Source organism: Dendropsophus ebraccatus, chromosome 3 (genome assembly GCF_027789765.1).
Source record: "Dendropsophus ebraccatus isolate aDenEbr1 chromosome 3, aDenEbr1.pat, whole genome shotgun sequence".
In the NCBI taxonomy this organism is placed as follows: domain Eukaryota; kingdom Metazoa; phylum Chordata; class Amphibia; order Anura; family Hylidae; genus Dendropsophus; species Dendropsophus ebraccatus.
This window is the reverse complement of record NC_091456.1, coordinates 127131494-127154956: the sequence shown is the minus strand read 5'-3', so window position 1 is coordinate 127154956 and position 23463 is coordinate 127131494. Positions and strand designations below refer to the sequence as shown.

Below are 23463 nucleotides of genomic sequence, written 5' to 3'. Positions count from 1 at the left end.
TCCTGTCTGAGCAGCACCATGCTTAGCAGCCACGTGCAGCCCGGCAGCGGATGGCGCCATAATACTTACTGACCAGAGCATAGAAGCTGAGCGATCACTGAGATGACAGCTGCTTCCATAAGAAAAATAAAATCTTTGCTCTGTACACAACAAAGCAGGATAAAAAACAAAATACATATACAAAAAACTCTCCCTCTCTACACGACCATGTGGAAAAGAAGAATTATTGGAAGGAGAGCAGAGAAACACACATAGGCCTGCTCCCTGCTCTCCTCCTACCACCTGTCCCACAGAAGGACAGAAAAAAACACAAGGAGGCTGGGTCAGCATAGGGCCTTATAGGCGGGGCAATTAACTCTTTATTGCTTGTTACCATCTGTCCTATCATTGCAGGAAGATAGAATCTTCCCCATTATGTGCTGCTGCTTAGGACGTAAGGGAAAGCAAACTGCTCTTAGCTGAAGGCAGTAGTCTGCCTCTAGCCACTAGAGGCCGCTCTCTCCACCCAGATCCAGGGCTTGCAGGCATTTTGTAGCCTGTATGATAGTGGTCACCCAGCTTTCCCAGCATCTTGTAGTCAGTATGATGGGGGTCACCCAGCTTTCCCAGCATCTAGTAGTCATCATAATGGAGGTCACCCAGCTTTCCTACCATCTTATACTCAATATGATGTGGTCACCCAGCTTTCCCAGCATCTTGTAGTCAGTATGATGGGGGTCACCCAGCTTTCCCAGCATCTAGTAGTCATCATAATGGAGGTCACCCAGCTTTCCTACCATCTTATACTCAATATGATGTGGTCACCCAGCTTTCCCAGCATCTTGTAGTCAGTATGATGGGGGTCACCCAGCTTTCCAAGGATCTTGTAGTCAGTATGATGGGGGTCATCCAGCTTTTTCAGCATCTTGTAGTCAGTATGATGATTCCACCCAGCTAGCCCTGCTTTCCCAGCATCTTGCAGTCAGTATGTTGGGGGTCACCCAGCTTTCCTAGGATCTTGAACTCTGTATGATGAGGTCACCCAGCTTTCCCAGCATATTGTACTCTGTATGATGAGGTCACCCATGTACCCCAGAATCTTGTAATATGATGCTGGTCACCCAGTTGTCCTAGTATGACTGAGTTGTACTCAGTATGATGGAGGTCACCCAGCTTTACAGCATTCTGTAGTCAGTTTCATAGAGGTTACCCAGCTTTCCCAGCATCTTGTAGTCTTGTAGTCCATTAGCTTCTCAAATCCAGTCCTCAGGCCTCCCCAACAGGTCACGTTTTGAGGCTATCCCATACAAAGGATGCCTGTGCTAATACCGGATGCACTCAGTACAATTATATCACCTGTGAAATACTAATGAAATCCTTAAAACATGGCCTTTTGGTGAGGCCTGAAATTGAGAGGCACTGCTGTAGTCAGTACGATGGAGGTCAACCAGCTTTTCCAGTATCTTGTACTCAGTATGATGGATGTCACCCAGTTTTACCAGCATCTTACGGACTGGACATCTGCACTGCATCAGAACGCAAACCCATCCTGAAGAAAAAAAAAGTACATGTCCTGGTGCAAACCCAGATTTTGGGGGGAATTCTCTCAATGGGATCCATTATTTTTTACAGATTGTAATAATTTTTATTTTTTTTTGCATCTGTATTTCCGTAAAAAAATTAGGATTAGTCACATGATGAAAGTTTGTGTTTCTAAAACTAATTTATAGAAATATGGATGCACTACAGATATCCAATGCATAATTGTTAGCACATTGCACAGATGGAGAGTGGGAGGAATCTACGGACATGAAATAACCTCACTGGGTGCACGCACACAGCTCCCAGGCAAGCCCCGCCCCGGCCGGATTTCATTGGCTGCTCCACTCTGGGCTTCCTATCAGTTAAAATCAGACCCTGCCGGACCCCCGACCCTAATCCGAGCGTTTAGTATTAGGGTTAGGGTTGGGGGTCGGCTTAGGGTTACGTCCACTGATTTCTCATGTCTAACCCTTCCCACAGCCCCAACCCTAACCCTCCTGATTAGCACCAACCCCGAGGGTTAGGGTGGTTGTGTGGGAAGGGGATAGTTAGATGATTTTAGTAACCCTTATCCGACCCCCAACCCTAACCCTAATACTAAACGCTCGGATTAGGGTCGGGGGTACGGCAGGGTCTGATTTTAACTGATAGGAAGCCCAGAGTGGAGCAGCCAATGAAATCCGGCCGGGGCGGGGCTTGTCTGGGAGCTGTGTGCGCGCACCCAGTGAGGTCCCTTTGCGGTATGGGATTTAGTCACTACCGATACTGAACGGGTGCATAAGTATCCCTGGAGAAACACTTCGAACTATGACAGCCTCATAAATGTAATCTTCCAACCACCTCAGCTTTTTAGGTGAATTAACATTTTTTACGCTTCCTAGAACTGTATGTTACACTGCGGGATGACTATTGTTATCTGGTATCAGGTATGAAATTACATTCCTAACACAGTACTCGTAACGGTGTTTTTTTTTTTTCTTCCCTCCCCGGCTTCCGTAGCCATGTGTAGTAGTATCATAGAGACACAGGAAGACACATGGGTCTGGTGTGCGGAGGATCTAAACTTTAGGACCTTTGAGAAAATCGTGATCATGTGATCACAATTGTGGGAGGAGACAAGCTGAGCTATCAGAAGTTTCCCTGTAGTTTCGGCTTATTGTCAGTGTAATAACCTGACCCTAACTAAAAGGTTACAACAACCCCGTCCAGCAGCACAAGTCGGACAAGCTTGACTCCTCCCACTCATGTGACGGATCATGTGATCGTGATGTCATCAAAGGTCCTTTCGCACCCAGGATCCAACATTTGCCGTGTGCTGTGTCTGGTGCTGCTTTCCTGTGTAACAGTGATATTAATTCCTCGGCGACATGACCGCTGCGGCTCCTGTGCTCAACCTGAACAATGAGGTGAGTAGCGGCCGGTGTGAGCTGTGTCACATCACCACTATACACTGTGACTGACTGTTTACTTCTTATACAGCGCTGACTGTGCCGCCATGTGTGGAGGTGGTCAGTATTACATCAGTGTCTGAGTCTGCTGTCACACATCCATCCACACCAGTGATTATTCTGTGCAAAGCCATGGGGAGCTGGAGTCTGGTCAGGTCACGTGTTAGCTGTATTGTGGAGCCTACGATTCCCAGCATGCCCTGCTGCATCAGTGTTACCAGCTGTAGCAGAATCACAAGTCTCAGCATGCCCTGGCAGACTGACATCACATGCTGGCAGCTGCAGTTGCCACAGTTTGGGGATCAAGCTGAAGTGTGGTGACCAGCAGTAGCACTGCCCATAGTATATACTGCGTGCCCACACTGTATGCACTGGGAGCCTTGGGCAAGACCCTGTGCACACTGCTGTTTAGGTGATAGCAGAAATCCTAATGTCACCAGTGGTGGAGCTGTCAGACAGCGGACTCCAGTGGTGGAGTGTCTATGTAGCACTCTCATAACTAAGGCCCATCCCCGGTCATACACATGGATCAGAGAGCAGCGCATTAGCTGTGCTATTCTGGGAATCTACAAGCCTGGGGCACAGAAAGTGAATGGATGTTCCCTGCTGTGTAGTGTGGGCAAGCCACCCTCCTGCCGGGCACACACCCCTTGGCAGAGTGAATGAAAATAAGCAATGCGGTTAACGGTGCTCTGTGTTTTAAGCCCAAGAACAAAAAGCTAAAAACACTGTATGTGTGAATGTAGCCTCAAAGGGAACCTGTCACCCCGGCTGCTGGGGTGAAGCCCCTTATACTTACCCCTTCCCCGAAGTCCTGGTCCCGAACCCCGTCCTGCCACCAAGAAATCCCCATCGAAAGGTGTGCGCGGTCACCAGAGATGAGTCCAAGGCCCATAGAGAATGACTGCTCCAGGGATTTCTCAGTGGCGGGATGGGCTTCAGGACTTAAAGAGGGGGAAAAGTGTCCCCTTTACAGTCTGTTTTCTTTTTAATGCTTTATGAGGGTGCCTGAACAGAAGACACAAAGGCTAGGGAATGTCTGCCGTAGGCAATCTGCAGCATTTCTCCTGGATTTGTTACAGATTTTTCACTGTGGGTTCTAGGTCAGAATATGCCAGTGACTGAACTGATAGAGAGGAGTGATCAAGTGTCTAAAAGAACGAATATCTGGGTTGCCTATAGCAACTAATTAAAGGGCAGCTTTCATTTCTTACGGTAGCATCACACGTACCGGATTCGCAGAGGAGGATTTCACGCTGCGAGTTTGCAGTGAAATCCGCTGCGAATCCATGTACTGTGAGGTTGTATGAGTCCCATACCCGCAGCAGAATTTTCATTCCTTTGCCAGTATGTAACCCAGCCCTTTTAACCGCTCGCAGCCCCCGGCCCCCGTGCACTGATTGGCTGATGGGGACCAACAGGAGTCGGGAGCCTCACTGCAGCCGTGGTGCCAAGCAGGTAATATATGCTTTGGGCTGGGGGCAGCGGGGGGTTCAAGGGGCCAGGTTAAATATGAAAATTCCGCTGCGGATGTGTAACCCCATAGAACTTCACACTATTAGGATTCGCAGCGGATTTTGCTGCAAACTCGCAGTGTGAAATCCGCTGTGAATCTGGTACATGTGAAGCTACCCTTTAAGGAGAAACATTGCAGATGAAGGTGGTGGAAACATAATAAAGAATTGATATATATCTGTCTCAGGGGGAGGGGCATTTTCAGAACAATGGGGCGTGAAAAAGAGATAATTAAATTTTTTTACACTGAATCGTTGTTCTAGCCTTCAATTTTTCATTTTTACAAGGGGATAAAAGAAAAAAAAAACACCAAAGTATTAGTAGTGCAGTTTCTCCCGAGTACGGAAATACCCCACATGTGGACATAAAGTGCCAAGCAGGCGCAGGACGAGCCTCCAAAGGGAAGGAGCGCCAATTGGCTTTCGGAAGCTGAATTTCACTGGAATGGATTTCAAGGGTCATGTCGCATTTACAGAGCCCTCGTGCTGCCAAAACAGTAGAAACCTCCCACAAATGACCCCATTCTGGAAACTACACCCCTCAAGGAATCTAACAAGGGGTGCAGTGGGCATATGGACCCCACTGGTGACGAGCACAAATATGGAACAATGTGACGTGAAAGTGAAAATTTTCATTTTTTCACTTTCACGGCACAAATGTACCAGTCATCAAGGAGTCCATATCCTAACTGCACCCCTTGTTAGATTTCTTGAGGGGTGTAGTTTCCAGAATGGGGTCACTTTTTTTTACTGTCTTGGCAGCACGAGGGCTCTAAATTCGACATGGCATTCACCATCCTTTCTGGCCGAATGCAGCCTCCAAAATCCAAATGGCGCTCCTTCCCTTCAGAGGCTTGCTCTGCGCCCACATGGCGCTTTATGTCCACATGTGGGGTATTTACGGACTTGAGGGAAATTGCTCTACACATTGGGTGAGATTTATCAAACTGGTGTAAAGTAGAATTGTCTTAGTTGCCCCTAGCAACCAATCAGATTGCACCTTTCATTTTTCAAAGAATCTGTGAAGAATGAAAAGTAGAATCTGATTGGTCCCTAGGGGCAACTAAGACAATTCTACTTTACACCAGTTTGATCTCCTCCATTGTGTTTTATTTTTATCTTTTAACCCCTTGTGAAAATGCCATACCTATTTAGTTGGGGGAATTTGGAAAGGGACAATTTTTAATTTATTTGGGGGTATTATGCCAATTATTAGTTTATAAGGTTGAAAAGGACTAGAGTCCATCGAATTCAACCTGTGTTGATCCAGAGGTAGGCAAAAAACCCTCCTGAGGCAGACGACAGTAGCCTCATCACGGGGAAAAAATTCCTTCCCGACTCCAAAATGACAATCGGAATAATCCCTGGATCAATGTGACCCCTGAAATAGGAATAAGGGAGAGAATTTAGATAACGTGGAACTTTATTGATGTGTGGTACGCCTTGAAGCGATCCAGTATGCAGAGGCCGGGGTGATCAGGACAGGTGTCACACTGGAAAATGGCGTCCTTCCTGATCCACCTATTACGGTACACTCTGCACTTCTTCTGGGATCTCTAATTTTCCAGTGTGGGGGACGTCATCTGGAAAATGTTGCCCTGGTACGATACGGGGTCCTTCATATGCAGAAGCGCTGGGTCCGCTCCATGGCTGCTAAATATTAGGGCTTTATTACTCCTTCTGATATTTTCGGATCGTGCCGCAAGCTACAGTAGCTTGGGCAGCGAGGGACCAGAAGAGGAGGTGCTGGTATTAAAGGTTGTAACCTTTATCCAGCAGTGGGAAGATTAGTTCCCAAACGATCTTCCCACTAACTCAGAGGATATGGAGGGGGGGGGGGGGCATTCTAGGGGCTGGATTCGGGTGTCCTTTCCTTCATACACTCTAAGGGTAAGTGCAAACTGAAGAATGGCGAAGGATAACCCTTGTGCATTCCGCAACTGGCACCCGCTGGCAGACTGATGTGGGCTCGCGCATCTCCGCATGTGTCATAGACTCGATTCTATGCAAGGGCCGATTCCACCCTCCATCCAAAGAATGAACTTGTTCATTCTTTGGACGGACGAGGGAATCCGCCCGTGCATAGAATGGAGTCTATCCTTCGCCATTCCGCAGTGTGCACATACCCTAAGGCTATGTTCACACTACGTATGAGACCGGCCGTACTTAAGTACCGTCCGGATGATCCATCCGGCCGCGGAGCTCTGATGCGGGAGCATCAGCACGCGCCCGGATCAGAGCTTACCATAGCACACAGTGTTCACTGTGTGAACTGACAGGTCTTTCTGCGGCCAGAATTCACTGAATTCCGGCCGCAGAAAACTGACCTGTCAGTTATTTGCGGGGCCGCACAGATCCCAGCCGGAGTGTATACGATGTTTTTATGTTAAACATGTTTTTTTTTAAAAGAAAATGTTCATATTCCCTTTAATAAACCTGTAGTAACTTGAGTAAAGTAAAAAGACAGCGTGCAATAACAGCGTGCAATAACAAGTATGTACTGTAGATGGCAGCACACTATCAATATATGTTTGTCTTTCTGCTTTTATATGGTTTTCTGGTCTACTAACAAATATTGTGGTAGTCTAGCTCTCCCATATTTTTTATTATTTAGCTTTGAGGACTGTCTGTTTGGTGCAGTTCTTATACTTTCACGCTGATATGTGTCTGCTTTACAATGTGGAAGTTTATTTATTTATTTTTTTTATCCTAATAAGTAGTAATCATTTGTGTTTCTCAACCACATTGGCCAGGCATGGATATTGATAAGAGGTTCGCTCCACCCCTGTGATAATGCGTCATTTAGCAGCTTCCTTATTTTACGCCATGCACAAGATTACACTTTATAGATAATGTTATCTCTAATGGAAAAAAATAGTTCCTGAGGTTAATGTACTGTGTATTAGTTTTAGCGAACATGTCATTATGCCTAGATGAGCAGCATGTAATGACAGCTCTGCCATAGTACAAATAGGACAACCCCACTTTTTTTTTTTTTTTTTATCAATTGTCTTTTTTTATTGATTTTTAACAGAAAGACAACCCCACCTTTTAGTGGGATCCTGAATGGATGAGGTTTAAAGAACATATAAACTTATTTGAGGAGGTATCCGTGTACATTACATGTGCATTACATCCATCCATCCATCTGATATGCGTGACCTCCCTTATTTATATTGTTTGCCCGACAGTCATTTCTCCTGACTCTCCAATTAACACACATGGTCCACCCTACTATACATGAGAGTTTACTTCACTGTGCATGGTTGCATTAAAATACATTTCACATCTTCAGATAGCTGCTTTTAATCTAAGATCTGTCCTGGGGTCCGTTCGGCAGGTGATGCAGTTATTGTCCTAAAAAAAAATACTTTTAAACTTTAAGCCCGTGCCAAAATGGGAGCATCTGTGCCCTAACTTTGCACCACACCTCCGTCCATCCTCCCTACCCTCTTCATCATTAGGAATGCCACTGAAACATTTTCTCCATGCTGAACATTGCACAGGTCCTTAACGATCCAGCACATGTGCCGGGCTGCCACAGGTGGGGAATAGGAGGCAACCTGCCTGGAGCATTCCTAATGATGAGGAGGGACAGAGAAGTACTCCCGTTGGGCACCGTACTGCAAGTTTAAAAGTTGTTTTTTAGGACAATAACAGCATCACCTGCCGAACGGACGCAGGACAGATCTTGGATTAAAAGCAGTTATCGGAAGGTACAAGTGGTTTGGGGGGGGGGGCAGATTGTGGGTACAAAGTCGCTTTAAGGTTGAGCCACAACTCCTCTTTGACCCTTTATTGCAGTAGGAGACCTGAGATTGTGCACAATCCACTCCATGGACAAATTGCCAAAAGGTACCATGCTCACACAAATACTGTCAGCACCTTAGGTATGGCCTGGGAGCTGACAGATTCCCTTTAATTCATTAGTTGGAAAAACTAAATTTGTAAATTGTGTAAATTTAATTGGTATGCTTATTCCTAGCTCAAGCTATGTAAATAAGTAAAAGCCTATTTATAGATATAGACATGTCACTGATAGAACCCATCTTCCCCATAATCCATGTTCTTGCTAAAAGGTAGGAGCCTAGACAATAAACAAGAAGTATGGGTGTTACGAATCCCATCTTACCCAATTAAAGGGGAACTCCAGGAAGAGGTAAAATAAAATAATATAAATAATAAACAAAATAAACCTTCTGCAGAACGATATAGCATTGCTCACCTGTCTATTCCAGTTTTGAAACTACCCAAAATCCATATGTTTTGGGGGTCTTTGTTCTTTATTTTGTGGCTTTACTTCCTGGTTTATCAGTTGTACACAGTACTACAGGTTACAGAATGCAATACTTTCCCTCAGCTGTTCATCAAAGTCCTCCACCCTGCCCATTTCCCGTCAAAAGCTGTTGCAGAACATCTAGGCTGTGTTCACACATTGCAGGTTCATTGTGTTACTGAAGGGCAGTGCCATTTAGCATCATTTAATTGTGTTACTGCATCATTTTTGTGCAGATGCTGCAGTACTGCAATCAAACTTTCACTGCAGACTTTTGCACAATCAGTGAAGTTGCAGCAGCTGCATCTTTCACTCCTTGTCTGCTCAGGTATAGGCGTATCAGAGATGGTGAATCACTTAGGGGAGTGGGAGATGAGATCCATCCAATCCTCCTGTGACATCAAGCCCTGCCCCCTGTCTGCATCATCAGCCTGTGCTCAGCAAACACACACAATGTGAGACAGAAGCATGGAATATTTGTCTCCTAAGGTGGATGAGCAGAAGGAGCAGGAGACAAAGTGGATTGGCACAGAGGCCAGTTTTCTTTACTTCCTAGATGCCAACCAACTAGCAGTAATCCATTATATACATATACATTATATACAGTAGTAATACATTATATAGATACATCTATAAAACTTGTAATGTACTTTTAATAGAAAAAAATCCCTATATGGAGTTCCCCTTTAAGGGATTGACTGGTGGAAATAAGTTCTGCCTGAACTAGAGTAATTTGAAGTGGGAGCAGCATTTTCCCCTTCTGCCTGTATGTGGACCATGGGGGGGGGGGGACAAAGGGGGTTAAGCAGTCTGTGATCCTACATTGTACTTGCTCATCCTGTTTCTTCCTTATCTCTCCTCTTTGCCCAATATGACTGTCTACACTACCTATTCCCCTCAGACAGGAGCTGTCCAGAGCCGGAGAGGTTTTCTATTTTCCCATAGAAAGCCACTCCAACTCTGGACAGTTCCTGTCTTGACCAGAGATGTCAGCAGAGAGCACTATGTCAGACTGAAAATAAAACATTTCCTGCAGGACAAACAGCAGATGATAAGTCTGGGAAAACTTGAGATTTTTAAATAGAAGTAAATTACAAATCTACATAACTTTCTGACACCAGTTGATTTGAAAGAAAACGTTTTTCCCTGGACAACGCCTTTAAAGGGAATCTGTTAGATGCAATTCTCGCTTTAAACCTCTGACACTGTAACATAGCTGTAAGACCAGGGAGACACCTGTTACCTTTCAAATATCTGTTTGCGATTCCAGAGTGTAGAAAATTTTATTCTATAGTGTCAAGAGTCTTTCCCGAGCTCCTAAAGGACAGCAAGCAGTAAAATCTTACTCCCCCCTCTCATACCTGACCCTGCTTCCAGGTGTTTATCATACAGGATAAAGGGAGAGAGAAAGCACCCCAGCTTGCAGCTATTCTAGAGCTTGGGGAAGCCTCTTTAAGGCCCCATTCACACGTCCGTGTCAGTTTTTACTGTTAGGAAATCCTGATCAGGAGGCCTTAAATGTCATCAGGATAGTATCAGGATTTCCTGACAGTAATCCGTTTTTACCATCAGGAAACCATCAGGAAAAACCTTCAGGATTTCCTGATGAGAAGAAAAATAGGACATGTATTTCTGCAAACTGGATGGTCACAGCTTGCAGGATTACAACTCCCATCATGCTTGGCTGACAGGTCATGATGGAAGTTGTACTTCTGCAGTCTGTGGTCACCCAGGTTGCAGTACATGATGGGAGTTGTACTTCTGCAACCTGGATGGCCACAGGCTGCAGAACTACAACTCCCATCATGGCCTGTCAGCAGGGCATGATGGGAGTTGTAATCCTGCAAGCTGTGACCATCCAGTTTGCAGAAATACATGTCCTATTGTATTTGGCCGTGGGAAGGGGGGGGTGCGGGGATGCCGCGGGGGGGGGGGGGGGGGGCGCGAGTGGCCGTGGGAAGGGGGGGGTGCGGGGGTGCGGGGATGCCGCAGGGGGGGGGGGGGGGGCGCGAGTGGCCGTGGGAAGGGGGGGGTGCGGGGGTGCCGCGAGTGGCCGCGGGGGGGGGGGGGGTTTGGTGCGGGGGTGCCGCGAGTGGCCGCGGGGGGGTGCCTGGGTGACGCGAGTGGCCGCCGGGGGTACCTGCAGACAAGGATGCGGAAGAGGCAGCAGGAGGCCGGGGCAGAGGCGGAAGGTGAGTGGAACTCCGGACGCTTTCCTGATGTGCATCAGGAAAGCGTCCGGGGCCCGGGCGCTCCCATAGACTCCTATGGGGGCGTCCGGGCCGGATTTCCGGACGAAAATAGGACCGGTTCTAAAAAATCCGGTCCTATTTTCCGGAACGGACACCCTTCCGGAAAATTCCGGAAGGGTGTCCGTGTCCAATGAAAGTCTATGCGTCCGGAAATCCGTCCGGATTTCCTGATAGGAAATCCGGGTGGTTTTTCCGGACGTGTGAAGGGGGCCTAACTCCTTGTGCCAGAGAATAAAAGCATTTCTCTACATCCAGGAAGCACAGCTGGATATATAAAAAGTACCTTGTGTCTCCATGACTTAACAGCTTTCTTACACTGTCTGCAGTTTGAAACATGAATTACAGCTGACAGACTACCTTTTAATGTATATAATTCCTATAAACCAGACCAGAATTATTAATCAGAATTATCACCTTTATTAATTACAACATATATAAGTGTACATAATCAGGAGTTTAAAAATCTGTAGCTATGCACAGGGGTACTCACACTCAGGATGAATACAATATAATAAGTAGCAATCACAGTCTCATATATTGCACAGAAGTCTGTAAATGCCATACACTATTGCTGCTATTTCTGGGGTAATGAATCAGATTTACCACATATATTGCGCAGTGCCCAGTAAACACAGTGGAAACCGAGAGATACAACATTAGTAAACCATAATACCTGAGATGCAATAGTGTATGATATTTGCAGACTTCTGTGCAATATATGAGACTGTGATTGCTACTTATTATATTGTATTTATCCTGAGTGTGAGTACCCCTGTGCATAGCTACAGATTTTGTTGTGATTAATAAAGGTGATAATTCTGATTAATAATTCTGGTCTGGTTTATAGGAATAACTTTGTGTTCTACAGCCCCGGACTGGCTGTGATTGGTCTGTATAGGAATGCATCCCTTTTTAAGGGACCCACATGTACAAAAACAGTTGCCATAACTTAGAGGTCCTGTGGTAAGTCACACAGCTGTGGGTCACAAGTCACAAGTGGCTTCTGAGCTGCAACAAGAGGTCTTTCCATATCTTCCCGTTGAGACCACATGCACTTTAGGCCAACACAAGCATGCATATGTGTGCGAGAGTCAGCAGGAATACTTGTTACCTGAATGTGTGCCCATACAACTTACATAGTTGTCAGCTACCTGTTCATTCAGATGACTGATATTTCTCCTATCCCCCACTCTATACACATGCACGCGTGGCTATGCAGAATGTGTATGTGGTGTTTGCAGTGAGTGAGGGATAAGTAGATGCCAGACACTTCTTGCAGTGAAGGATTGGACTTATTGATATCGTTCTGAGAGAACACCCAGCACAGGAGCCTGGCTCCATGTTCTCTCTTCATACCTATAACCATGGACTCTTGGTATTAGAGAGGATGAACAAGTACAAGCAGAGCAATGAAGCAGTAAAACGTCCATAACAAGGGCGAGTTAAGATACACTTGGCTCAATATAAAAGGAGAAGAGGTCTGGGTGCAATGTACAGAACTATGGAATTTATAAAGAGCGTGTATAGGAAATCAGTTCATTCATGCCAGATGGGTTCTCGCTTCTAAGAGGGAAGATTTTCTTAATTCTCCTGTAACATTAATTTGCCCTGTTTCCATCATTTATTTATGGTTCTTGTTCCTGTAAATCTCAAGAGATTAGTCTCCTCCATGGCAAGAATTGAACCGCAAGAATTGTGCTTGTTATGTAGAATAGATAAGTAGGGGCCTCCAGGTCCAGGGGTGGCGGCCTAAGTATATCCACGCTGCCTCTGATGCTTGATGGGAGACCTAACACAAATTCCTGAAGGATCTGATCCATATGTTGGCTACATTGTGTAACACTGCCCACCCAGGAGACAGCAGGTCTAGACATATATACTTACCCCTCTATGATACCCGTGTCCTGCGGTGTTGCCGTTGTCCCCCGCTGCCTGCATTGCCTCCACCTCAGTGACAAACTTGTCTTGGGAGTGACACTCTGCTCAGCCAATCACTGGCCATAGGGATGTCTCGTCTCAGTCATTGATTGGCTGAATGGACTGTTTCTACAAAGGCAAGTCTGTCTTAGGGGTGGAGGCTCTGCAGTCAGTGGGGACACTGAGGAAGCATGGAGAGGTAATCAAAGTCTCTTAAAGGAGAAGTCCGGCCAAAATAAATTTTTGATATGTTGTTACTTATGAAAAGTTATACAAATTTCTAATGTACATTAATTATGGGAAATGTACATATAGGGCTATTTCCCTTAATTTAGTAGATCAGGAAGTGTTAGAATTCTCTCAGATCCAGTGATGTCACGACGAAAGGTGTAATTCCTATGGCGTGGCCAGCAGGGGGTGCTCTCTATATAGAAGTCTATGGGACTTTATTGTTTCTATGGATGTCTGTTATGTTATGTAATGTAATGTAGTGTACAGTGCTTTATTGAATGAATACATCTATGGAATACTTTGGGGAGCAAGTGTCCCTGCTCCACAAAGTATTGCATAAATGTATTCATTCAATACATTAGGATATCAAAGTAAGCCTGCCGATCCGCCGCACTCCCGCCGATCCGCCACATATACACTGAACTACAGCTCCCATCATCTGCTTATAGTATGAGCAGGTGATGGGAGCTGTAGCTGGGTAATGGATATCACTTGCCTGCGATGCCACTGCTTATGCCGCCGGGCCTCCTCCTCCTTCCGGGATACCGTCTCCCTATACCACTGCTGACTCCCCGCCTGGCCGCCACTCTCCGCTCTCATATACCGGCTCCCGATGCATCAGCGCAGACACCAGGAAGCATCGGGAGCCAGTATGTGTGGGGGGAGAGCGGCAGCCAGGCGGGGAGCCAGCAGTGCTATAGGGGGGAAGGTATCCCGGAAGGAGGAGGGGGAGCGCTCCTGTGTACTGAGCGGCTCCCCCTGCGCCCGGCGGCATAAGCAGTGGCATCAGCGGTGGCAGGCAAGTGATATCCATAACCCAGCTACAGCTCCCATCACCTGTTCATACTATAAGCAGATGATGGGAGCTGTAGTTCAGTGTATATGGTCCGGATTGGCGGGAATGCGGTGGATCGGCGGGCTTACTGTGATATCCTAATGTATTGAATGAATACATTTATGCAATACTTTGGGGAGCAGGGACACTTGCTCCCCGAAGTATTCCATAGATGTTTTCATTCAATAAAGCACTGTACACTACATTACATTACATTACATAGAAATCCATAGAAACAATAAAGTCCCATAGACTTCTATATATATATCTATATATGTGTGTGTATATATATATATATATATATATATATATATATATATATATATATATATATATAGAGAGAGAGAGAGAGAGCCCCCTGCTGGACACTCTATAGGAATTACACCTTTCGTCGTGACATCACTGGATCTGAGAGAATTCTTACACTTCCTGATCTACTAAATTAAGGGAAATAGCCCTATATGTGCATTTCCCATAATTAATGTACATTAGAAATTTGTATAACTTTTCATAAGTAACAACATATCAAAAATTTATTTTGGCCGGACTTCTCCTTTAATTGTTTTCCACATAACAGCAGCAATATATTAAAGTTGCCTAATGCTGGATAGCCCCTTTTAAGTTAGTCATCTGGGCCTCATTTAGATTGCATGGTTTTCACATAAGTCTTGTGCATTAGTGTAAGTTCAATTGCAGAGTTCAATTTCTCTTAAAAAAATAATTAAAAATAAAGTCACGTCTTGAATTGGGTGTAATTCATATGAAGTGTCCAGCAGGGGGCGTAGTATATGTAGAAATGACATTGTATTTGTTTTCCTGTACTTTAGTCACAAACTTCAGTTACTGTGCCCACCCCGACCTGAAAGGAGCCCTGTAGTGTAGCGGGTACTGCGGTATAGCAGCATTCACCCCGCTGCACACAGGACCTGTTTGCTATACCGGGGTCCCCGCTGTCTCTCTCCCTCCGCACATAGTCATTTACTGCAGCAGGAGAGAGACAGCTGGGAGGAAGACACGCCGCACACAGGAGGTAATGCTCCTGTACATGCGGTTAGGGCAGCTGGGGGAGTTGGGGAGTCTTTGGGGTGGGGGGATGCCTTCAAGGGGGGCTCCTGGCCACGGGGGGGGGGGGGGGGAGCGTGGATGGGGCTGCTGCTACTTTAAATGCGGATGGGGTGGCCTGTGGGGGAGAGTTTAGGGGTCCTTGGTGGGGGGGGGGTCCACTGCAGGGCTCCTATCAGGTTTGGGGGGCACATTATCTGAAGTTTGTGAATAAAGTACAGGAAAGCAAACACAATGTAATTTCTACTTATACTGCGCACCCTGCTGGACACTGCATATGAAGTACGCCCAATTCGCGATGTCACAGTTTTTTTTAGAGAAATTGAAGCCTGTCTGATCTACTAAATTGAGGGAAATAGCAGTATATGTGCATTTACCATAATTAGTGTGTATTAGGAATTTGTGCTCATTAACACTAGTTAAACGTTAGGTCTTAACATTAGCCTTATGGTACTTTTACACAAAGCGATAATTCGCCCGATCGCACGATTAACGATTTTGAATGAACAATGTTTTTTTTTTATAACGATTAGCGTTTAGACGGAACGATACATCGTACAGAAAAATTGTTTTGCGATCGTTTAAGCCTATCTCACACACAGGTGAAATCGTTGAAAGACTGTTAACACTGAACGATCTGCAAATTTTTTGCAAACGATCAACGATGATTTGAGAACATGTTGTAAGATCAAAATGAACGATTTCTCGCTCGTCGCTTGATCGTTCGCTGCGTTTACATGTACGATTATCGTTCGTATTCGATCGTTATCGTGGAAATTCGATTGATAAATCGTTCCGTGTAAAAGGACCATTAGTAATCTTGGTATAAGGAAATTCCTCAACTCAATTTTTAAATATTATATATAACAGTATATTCTGTGCTGACTTGTATTCATGGGCAGTATGTAGAGCACAGGCAGATGCCTGGGAATGGCATAGATATGAACATTATTGTTTCATAATACCATGCAGATTAGGATAGAAGTGCCTGTGTTGCTGTGTGTATAGGAGAGCTTCCAGCAGCTGTTTCTAGGCTGCCACATCATCAGTTCTGTGATACCACAGCTCCAGAGAATGAAAGCCCTCCCTGCTCAACAATGCAAAACTTCATGGAAAAGTCTGTAAGCAAGCACATTAATACTTGTGGTCAATGGATGATAGAAAAAATCTGATATACTGAGTAACCATTCATGGCTTGTGGTCAGCGATGCTTCCATATATGACTCACGGTTTGGTCTGTACATCACTCAGTACAGAGGAGATCATTGGGGTTGTTCACAATGAGCAAAGAATGGCTGCTTTCTCCTGAAAACAGCGCCTCACTTGTGTAAGGGTTGTGGCTGGTACTACAGCACCACTTCATTAAAGCGTAACTGTCATTTCAGGGTCATTTTTTTAAAAACATTAAATATCAACAGTTCAAGCGATTTTAAGAAAATTTGTAATAGGTTTTATAAACCAAAAGAGTTTCCTTCTGGACTGAAAAAGCAATCTCCCAGCCTCCCCCCTCCCTGCAGAAGCAGCAGGATTTCTGTCTCCATTATGTGGCTATGGAGAGGGGAGGGGCTGTTAGGAGTGACTGAGCACGGAGCAGTCCTGCAAAGCACAACACCCTGCAATCTTCTCTCAGTAAGTTCATAGATAAGCACTGACCTCTTTGACCCCTGAATCCTGCGGTTTAGGTGCCCAGAGAGTCTACAAACAGCTGACCTTCATGTCACCTCTTCCTGCTCCCTCATCTCCCTCAGCCCCTCCCCCCTTCATAGGCTTACAATGGAGAGAGCAGAGCCCGTCTTCACTGGCTTCTCTGTAATGAAGACGTGTTTGCCTGATAATGCACAGATAAGAAGTCAGGGGGGGGGAGGCTGGGAGATTGCTTCTTGAGTACAGAAGGAGGCTTTTTTGGCTGATGAAACCTATTATAGAGTTTCTTAAAATCGCTTATACTACTGATTTCTGCAGTAAAAAAAAATATGACTGTTACGCTTTAAGGTGAATCCTGTGGACTGGTGTGCCACTTTCTTTTTTTTTTTTATGTTGGAGATATCAATAACTAAAAGACGGAACACATCATCAAATCTTCTGCAGATCCTGTACATTGGAGTTGACCTATAAAGGGGTATTCCCATCACCTACATTTTTCTCAGGTGGTGGAAAATGATAAAGAAAGGGATTATGCAAATGCATTGCATTTGCAAAATTGCTGTCTTTTGAAGTTTGTCACTTTTCTGTCGCTGTCATGTTGACGTTGGTTGCATTGAATTGCAAGAGCAATAAGCGAGGAGCCTTTTTTCCTTTTTTTTTTTTAAATGAAAGGCTGCCTGACATAACTACAAAAATCAGTCACATCCTACGATTAGAGTATGTATGTATCTGCTGCAACATGACCTTCTGATGTCAGCTGTGCGCCGATCTGCACAGACAATCATTTACACAGGTACCCTCTTAGTGTTTTCACTTCTACAGAATACAAAAAGTCATTCAGTGACTCACAGGTAATGTAGTCCTAATCTGAGGTGTACACATTCCATTTTTCCTACATCCTGCCCAGACCACCATTACTATTTCTTCCAGCAACAATTCTTCTTTTCAGTACCTGTCAGACAAACATCTTAGGGTCCGCTCTTTTATAGCAATTTCCTACCCTTTTTCCCACCTATAGGGTCCCAAACAGTAGTGAGTGGGCGGGTTGGCTTCTGTATACAAGATTCTTTGCCGTGCCCTTCATATTGTAATAATGTCTCCTGCTTAGTCCTCCATATAGTAATAATGTCCCCTGCCGTGCCCTCCATATAGTATTAATGTCCCCTGCTGTGCCCTCCATATAGGAATAATGTCCCCCTGCATTGCCCCACACATAGTAGTAATAATGATGTCCCCAATGTATAGTAGTAATGCCCCCAGCTGCATCTCCCGTATAGTAGTAAAGCCTCCTGCTGTACCTTTTATAGTAATATTGCCCCCTGCTGTACACCCTCACATAGTAGTAATGTCCTCTGCTGTGCACCCTCACATAGTAACAATGCCCCTTGCTTAGCAGCCCCCCATATAGTAACAGTTCCCCCCCCCCAAAAAAAAAAAAAAAATCAATCTCTCTCTCTCTCTCATATATATCTATATATCTATATCTATATCTCTATCTATATAATGCTTACATAATCTGGGCATGGTGCAGGTCTCACTTCTGGCCTATGAGCCATGGGGATGCTCCAGTAGACACAATGACATCCTATCATTCCGCCTGCAAGAGCCCTGGCGTTTGAAAAGGCTGTGGACAAAGTGGGCTGCCACCTATAAGAATGAATGGAAGATCGGTATTCTGACAGCCTCCCCTCCTCGATTCTCTTCACTTTAATTTTTAACTCATTCACCCTTCACTTTATTTGCGTTACAGTGAGCTGAGCATCCATAGAAGCTGTGTGGCTGTAGTTTCATGGGATTCATAAAGGGAATATGCCTGCCGTAATGGCACAGCACCTCGGTTGGAAACCACTGCTGTAATTGTTTAGCTGATCTCTGTAAAGGTAGAACAGTGCATTTCTTGTTAGCAGCTGAAAAGTCAAACTGGTGGTGCTCATATAGGCTCATAGCATTTAGAGCCCAGGTACTCCTTTTCTTTTTTTCTTTTTTTCCTTTTCATGGACAAATGCAAATTGCTGCTAGTGCTGTTCACAATGACTTGAGTATGTGTTGGGATCACTATTTGGCAGCGGTTCTATTGAAGCTATTGAACATCTACATTGCGTGTGTTTATGATTTAATTACCTCTAGTAATGTAACTTTACATAATGACGTCGTGTCTATGGTCCGCAGTTGAAGTGTTTTTGGGTGCCTGTCACTATGAATTGTTACAATGTACTTTTTGTTCTCCGTCTCGTATTACTTTCTCATTTCATGTGTCTTCCAGCAGCTTATATCTTGCAGATGGAATAACAGGATTCAAAGGTTTGCTCTTAAGCAAGCACAAGTGAGGTGGGGAACACACCTTAATTTTTGTGGCTTGTGTTTTTTTTTATATGTGGTCACTACTTGTTTTAAGTTTATTCAACATCTAATAAAATAAAGTTTTGAACAGACGGGTGACCTGTAACTCCTAACTTCATCCCAAACAATTTTTGGTTTCAGTGGAATTGTTGTATTTTCTACAAAAGCGATGTATCAGGTAAAACTTTATCTAGATCAGTCATGTCAAACTCTGGCCTGCGGGCCAAATCTGGCCTGTGGTGCCATCACTTTTGGCCCGCCAGGCAATTCAGAGTTTGAATTACATCTGGCCTGCCATGGCTGCTATATAAGACACTATGGGGGAGGGTTGGCTACTATATAAGAGACTATGGGGGAGGGCTGGCTACTATATGAGACAACTGGGGAGGGATGGCTACTATATAAGAGACTATGGGGGCTGGCTACTATAAAAGATACTATGGGGAGGGCTGGCTACTATAGGAGACTATGGGGGAGGACTGGCATACTATATGAGACTATTGGGGAGGGCTGCCTACTATATAAGAGACTATGGGGGAGGGATGGCTACTATATGAGACTACAGTGGAGGGATGGCTACTATAAAAGAGACTATTGGGGAGGGCTGGCTACTATGTGAGGCTGTGGGGGAGGGCTGGCTACTATATGAGACAACAGGGTGGGCTGGCTACTATAAAAGAGACTATTGGGGAGGGCTGGTTACTATTTAAGAGGCTATGGGGGAGGGCTGGCTACTTTATAAGAGAATATGGGGAGGACTGGCTACTATATGATACTATTGGGGAGGGCTGGCTACTATATGGGACGTTTGGGGGGCTGGCTACTATTTGGGTATTATTGGCAGGGCTGGCTAATATGTGGGGCAGTTTTGGTTGGCTTGGCTACTACATGGGGCAATATTGGGGGGTTGGCTATTACATGGGTTTGGGTTTGATCATATCATAGCAATTTATCATGTCATTTATCATAGTGCACAGTGCTGGGAGACTCACACCACTAACCGTGCCAGGAACACAGCATTCACGCTTCAATAATTATCAAGGTTGGCCTGCTACTTTGTCCAATTTCTTAATTTTGCCCCACTGTGTATTTGAGTTTGACACCCCTGATCTAGATGGCTTGCATCTTTGCTTTGAATGGGCAGTCTCTAAGCCAATGTGGGAGATAGAAAAAGAGACAGCAGTTCCAGGCGCCTCGCGTGTTACCTAAGGTGAGCAAATATATAACTTATGCTTCTCCTATTTGCCCCTTGGGCTTTATGCATTTCACCCCTAGCCTGTCCGCGGGGGGGAGGGGGTACATGGGTTCATACAATCCCTCGGTCCATTGTAGCTCTGGAACGTCAAAGGGCATCTGATAGACGAAAAGCAGCTGATGTACCACAAACAGGAAGCTCCTAACAGGGGCCCATAGTCGTAATGGCAGAAAAAATATATTTAAAAAAATTGTGAGATATTTAAAAAATTGGTTACCAGCGCTATCACCAAAGACACTCCACAAAGATGTAGCTTGAAAAATTTAATTTATTGCCTCTAAGCCGGACATATACTGTGTGTTGAAAAGTCTGAGCCCCTCAAGTTGCCACCTATAGTTCTCTGACCTGGCCGCAGTGGGTCTTGTGTAACTGTGTTTTCAGTCTTGTAATAACCAGAGTGGATATTCTCAATAGTTTCACATTGGGTTAATGCCTAGAAAGCTTTGTGCACATTCCATTTAAGTTATTTGGCTCGGTGCTTTGCTTACTTAATTTTGGTGTGATGACATGTCCAAACACAATAATCTTTTATAATCCTGGATGGTTTTGGCAAATTATTCTAATGTGAAAGAGACACGAAAAGCAAGGTTTATTTTTCAAGTCTCTAATAAATTACTGTCCCCTTATGTGGCTTATATGATAGCGGGAAAACATCCCTATGGTTTTATTCCTCATGTGAATTTTGATTTCATTCTACTTAAAGGGGTATTCTCGTCACAATGAACATAGTAACACTTGTAGGGCTCCTTAGGTAAAATATTTTAAAAAATACAATCATTTATCAAACTTGTTTCCTCCTCCTGATATTCTGCTCTTTCCTTCCCATTGTTAACACATCATTGTGTAGGTTACAGACCACCAATCTTCTCTAAAAGCAGTGGTCTAGCTGGTGTGTGTATATATACAGCTGGTGTGTGTATATATACAGTAGCTATAACATAAAGTATAATATAATATTGTATATTGTATAATATATATACAGTGGTGCCTTGGATTACGAGCATAATTCGTTCCGGGGCCGTGCTTGTAATCCAAATCCACTCTTAAACCAAAGCAAATTTTCCCATAAGAAATCATAGAAATGCAGACCATTGGTTCCACATCCCAAAAATAATGATTTATTATTCTGAATAACATGTAAAACAGATGAAACAAACATTCAGAAACAGCAGAATCTGTGATATTATAAGTTATTGTACATTAATGGAGAGGATGGGAAACACAAGGGCTGACAGAGACTGCAGGGAGCATGAAGGAATGAGCAGGACAGATGTGGGCACAGTATAGCAGCACTCTCTGTCTGGGGAGATCTGGGTTACAGCTATGGATTACCTCCCTAGTCCTGTCCCCTGATGTAAGCCTCAGCCTCAAGTGGATCTGCTATGATTTGGAAGGTGAGGGAGACTTCCTGGGTCAGAGTACAGTGCTGTAGACCGCGCTATAAGGACCATGCCCCTCCTCCACTCGCGTTCCCACCCAGTCCTGGGAGCTCTTAAACCAAAACAATGCTCTTAAACCAAGTCACAATTTTGAAAAACTGTGAGCTCTTAAACCAAAACGCTCTTAAACCAAGTTACTCTTAAACCAAGGTACCACTGTGTATATATATATATATATATATATATATATATATATATATATATATTATATCTACATATACCATATATTATATCAGCCAGACCACTGTTGTCATTTGTTATGATGCTGGGATCTCTGAAACTGTTTACCTCTTAATGCAACATAACATCCTTGTACGTCATGCTGCCATTAAGAGGGTACAGAACCCAGCCCATTATTCACCGCGCCGCTCATTCGTTCCTGATGGCTGTTTAACCGTTTAGATGCCACTATTAAAACTGACAGTGGCATTTAAATGCCTTTTTAGAAGCCATCTGTCATACTTACAGTCTGGGTACTCTTCTGACACCCGGTGCTGTCCCTCGATTGGTAATTTGTTTCAAGTTGTCTGAAGCATCCTGAAACAATAGAGTGTAGAAAACCTTGATCAATGCAGTAGATTTCATACTATAAAAAAAAGTTTTTTTTCATACATAAAAAAAAATCCCAATCCCTAATAAGTTTATAAATATATAAATAATTTGTAGCCTATGTTATAGTAAATAGATGACATGTCATTAATAGTTTTTTTTGTTTCTTTTTCTCACTTCACCCCACCCCATCCCTCCTCACCCCATCCCTCCTATTAGGCAGCCCGGAGATGGGTTTGCTGCATTAAATGGGCTTGTTCTGTATCCAAAAGTGTGGCATTTGAGAGTGATATCCAAAATGCTGTGGGAGCATACCCAATAGGCAACTTTATAGAGCTCTAAATCCTATGTAGCTAAACTTTTTTGGGTTGGGGAAAACTGCTTATAGCTGGAACTATTCTGACCCAGAATATATATAATGGAATTAAACATAATATGATGCCTCAAAACCAAAGGTCAATTCTCTGTTCTATAGCCAACATAGTTTTCTTTGCAGTTGTGCCTCTAAGACAAAGAAATATAGTGCAGTGTTTGGCGCAGTATCAATACTTGGGTAATACATCAGTCTAAAGTAGTCGTTTGCGAGGCACAACTGCACAGTTAGTTTTTACAGAAGTGACTATTAGACTTGTTACACTACAGATGGTAAGGCCCATGCACCACTTTAGTTGGTAAAGTAAGGGGACAGTAATTGAAAAAAAAAAAGTTTAAGCCACGGTCTAAAGGAATGTTAGAACATGATTATAGTCATGGTTTACTCACAGAGCAGTATTTTGTTATACAAAATGCTGGCTGCTATTAACACTGTTTGACTGTCCTTAGCAATTATGACATTGAAATGGTGCAATACAAGACTCATGTTGGGCGTCCAATTGCACCCTGGCAATGTGATCTATAGATTCCTGAGTGATAGAATTGGACTGGTATCTATAAGTGTAAAAAAAAAGGGTACTCCGATTATTATTTTTTTTTCTCTTCTCTACATCAAATGGCACCAGAAAGTTATATAGATTTGTAATTCTAGTTAAAAAAAAAAATCTTCCAGTATGTCCTGCAGGAAGTGGTGTATTCTTTTCAGTCTTATACAGTACAGTGCTCTCAGAAACTGTACAGATAAGTAGCAAATCCCCATAGAAAACCTCTCCTGCTCTTCACAGTTCCTGACATGGACTGGGGTGGC

At 44.2% G+C, this 23463-nt stretch overlaps 1 protein-coding gene across 2 annotated transcripts in view; it reads left to right on the top strand.

Annotated features, from left to right (window-relative positions):
* The first annotated feature begins 2649 nt into the window (after positions 1-2649).
* SRFBP1 (serum response factor binding protein 1) overlaps positions 2650-23463 on the top strand; it is a 73213-nt gene continuing 52399 nt past the window's right edge. For both annotated transcript variants that reach the window (XM_069962668.1, XM_069962667.1), the window contains exon 1: positions 2650-2927. In XM_069962668.1, the coding sequence (XP_069818769.1) occupies positions 2923-2927 (5 nt within the window). In that variant the 5' untranslated portion in view covers positions 2650-2922. The remainder of the gene's footprint in view (positions 2928-23463) is intronic.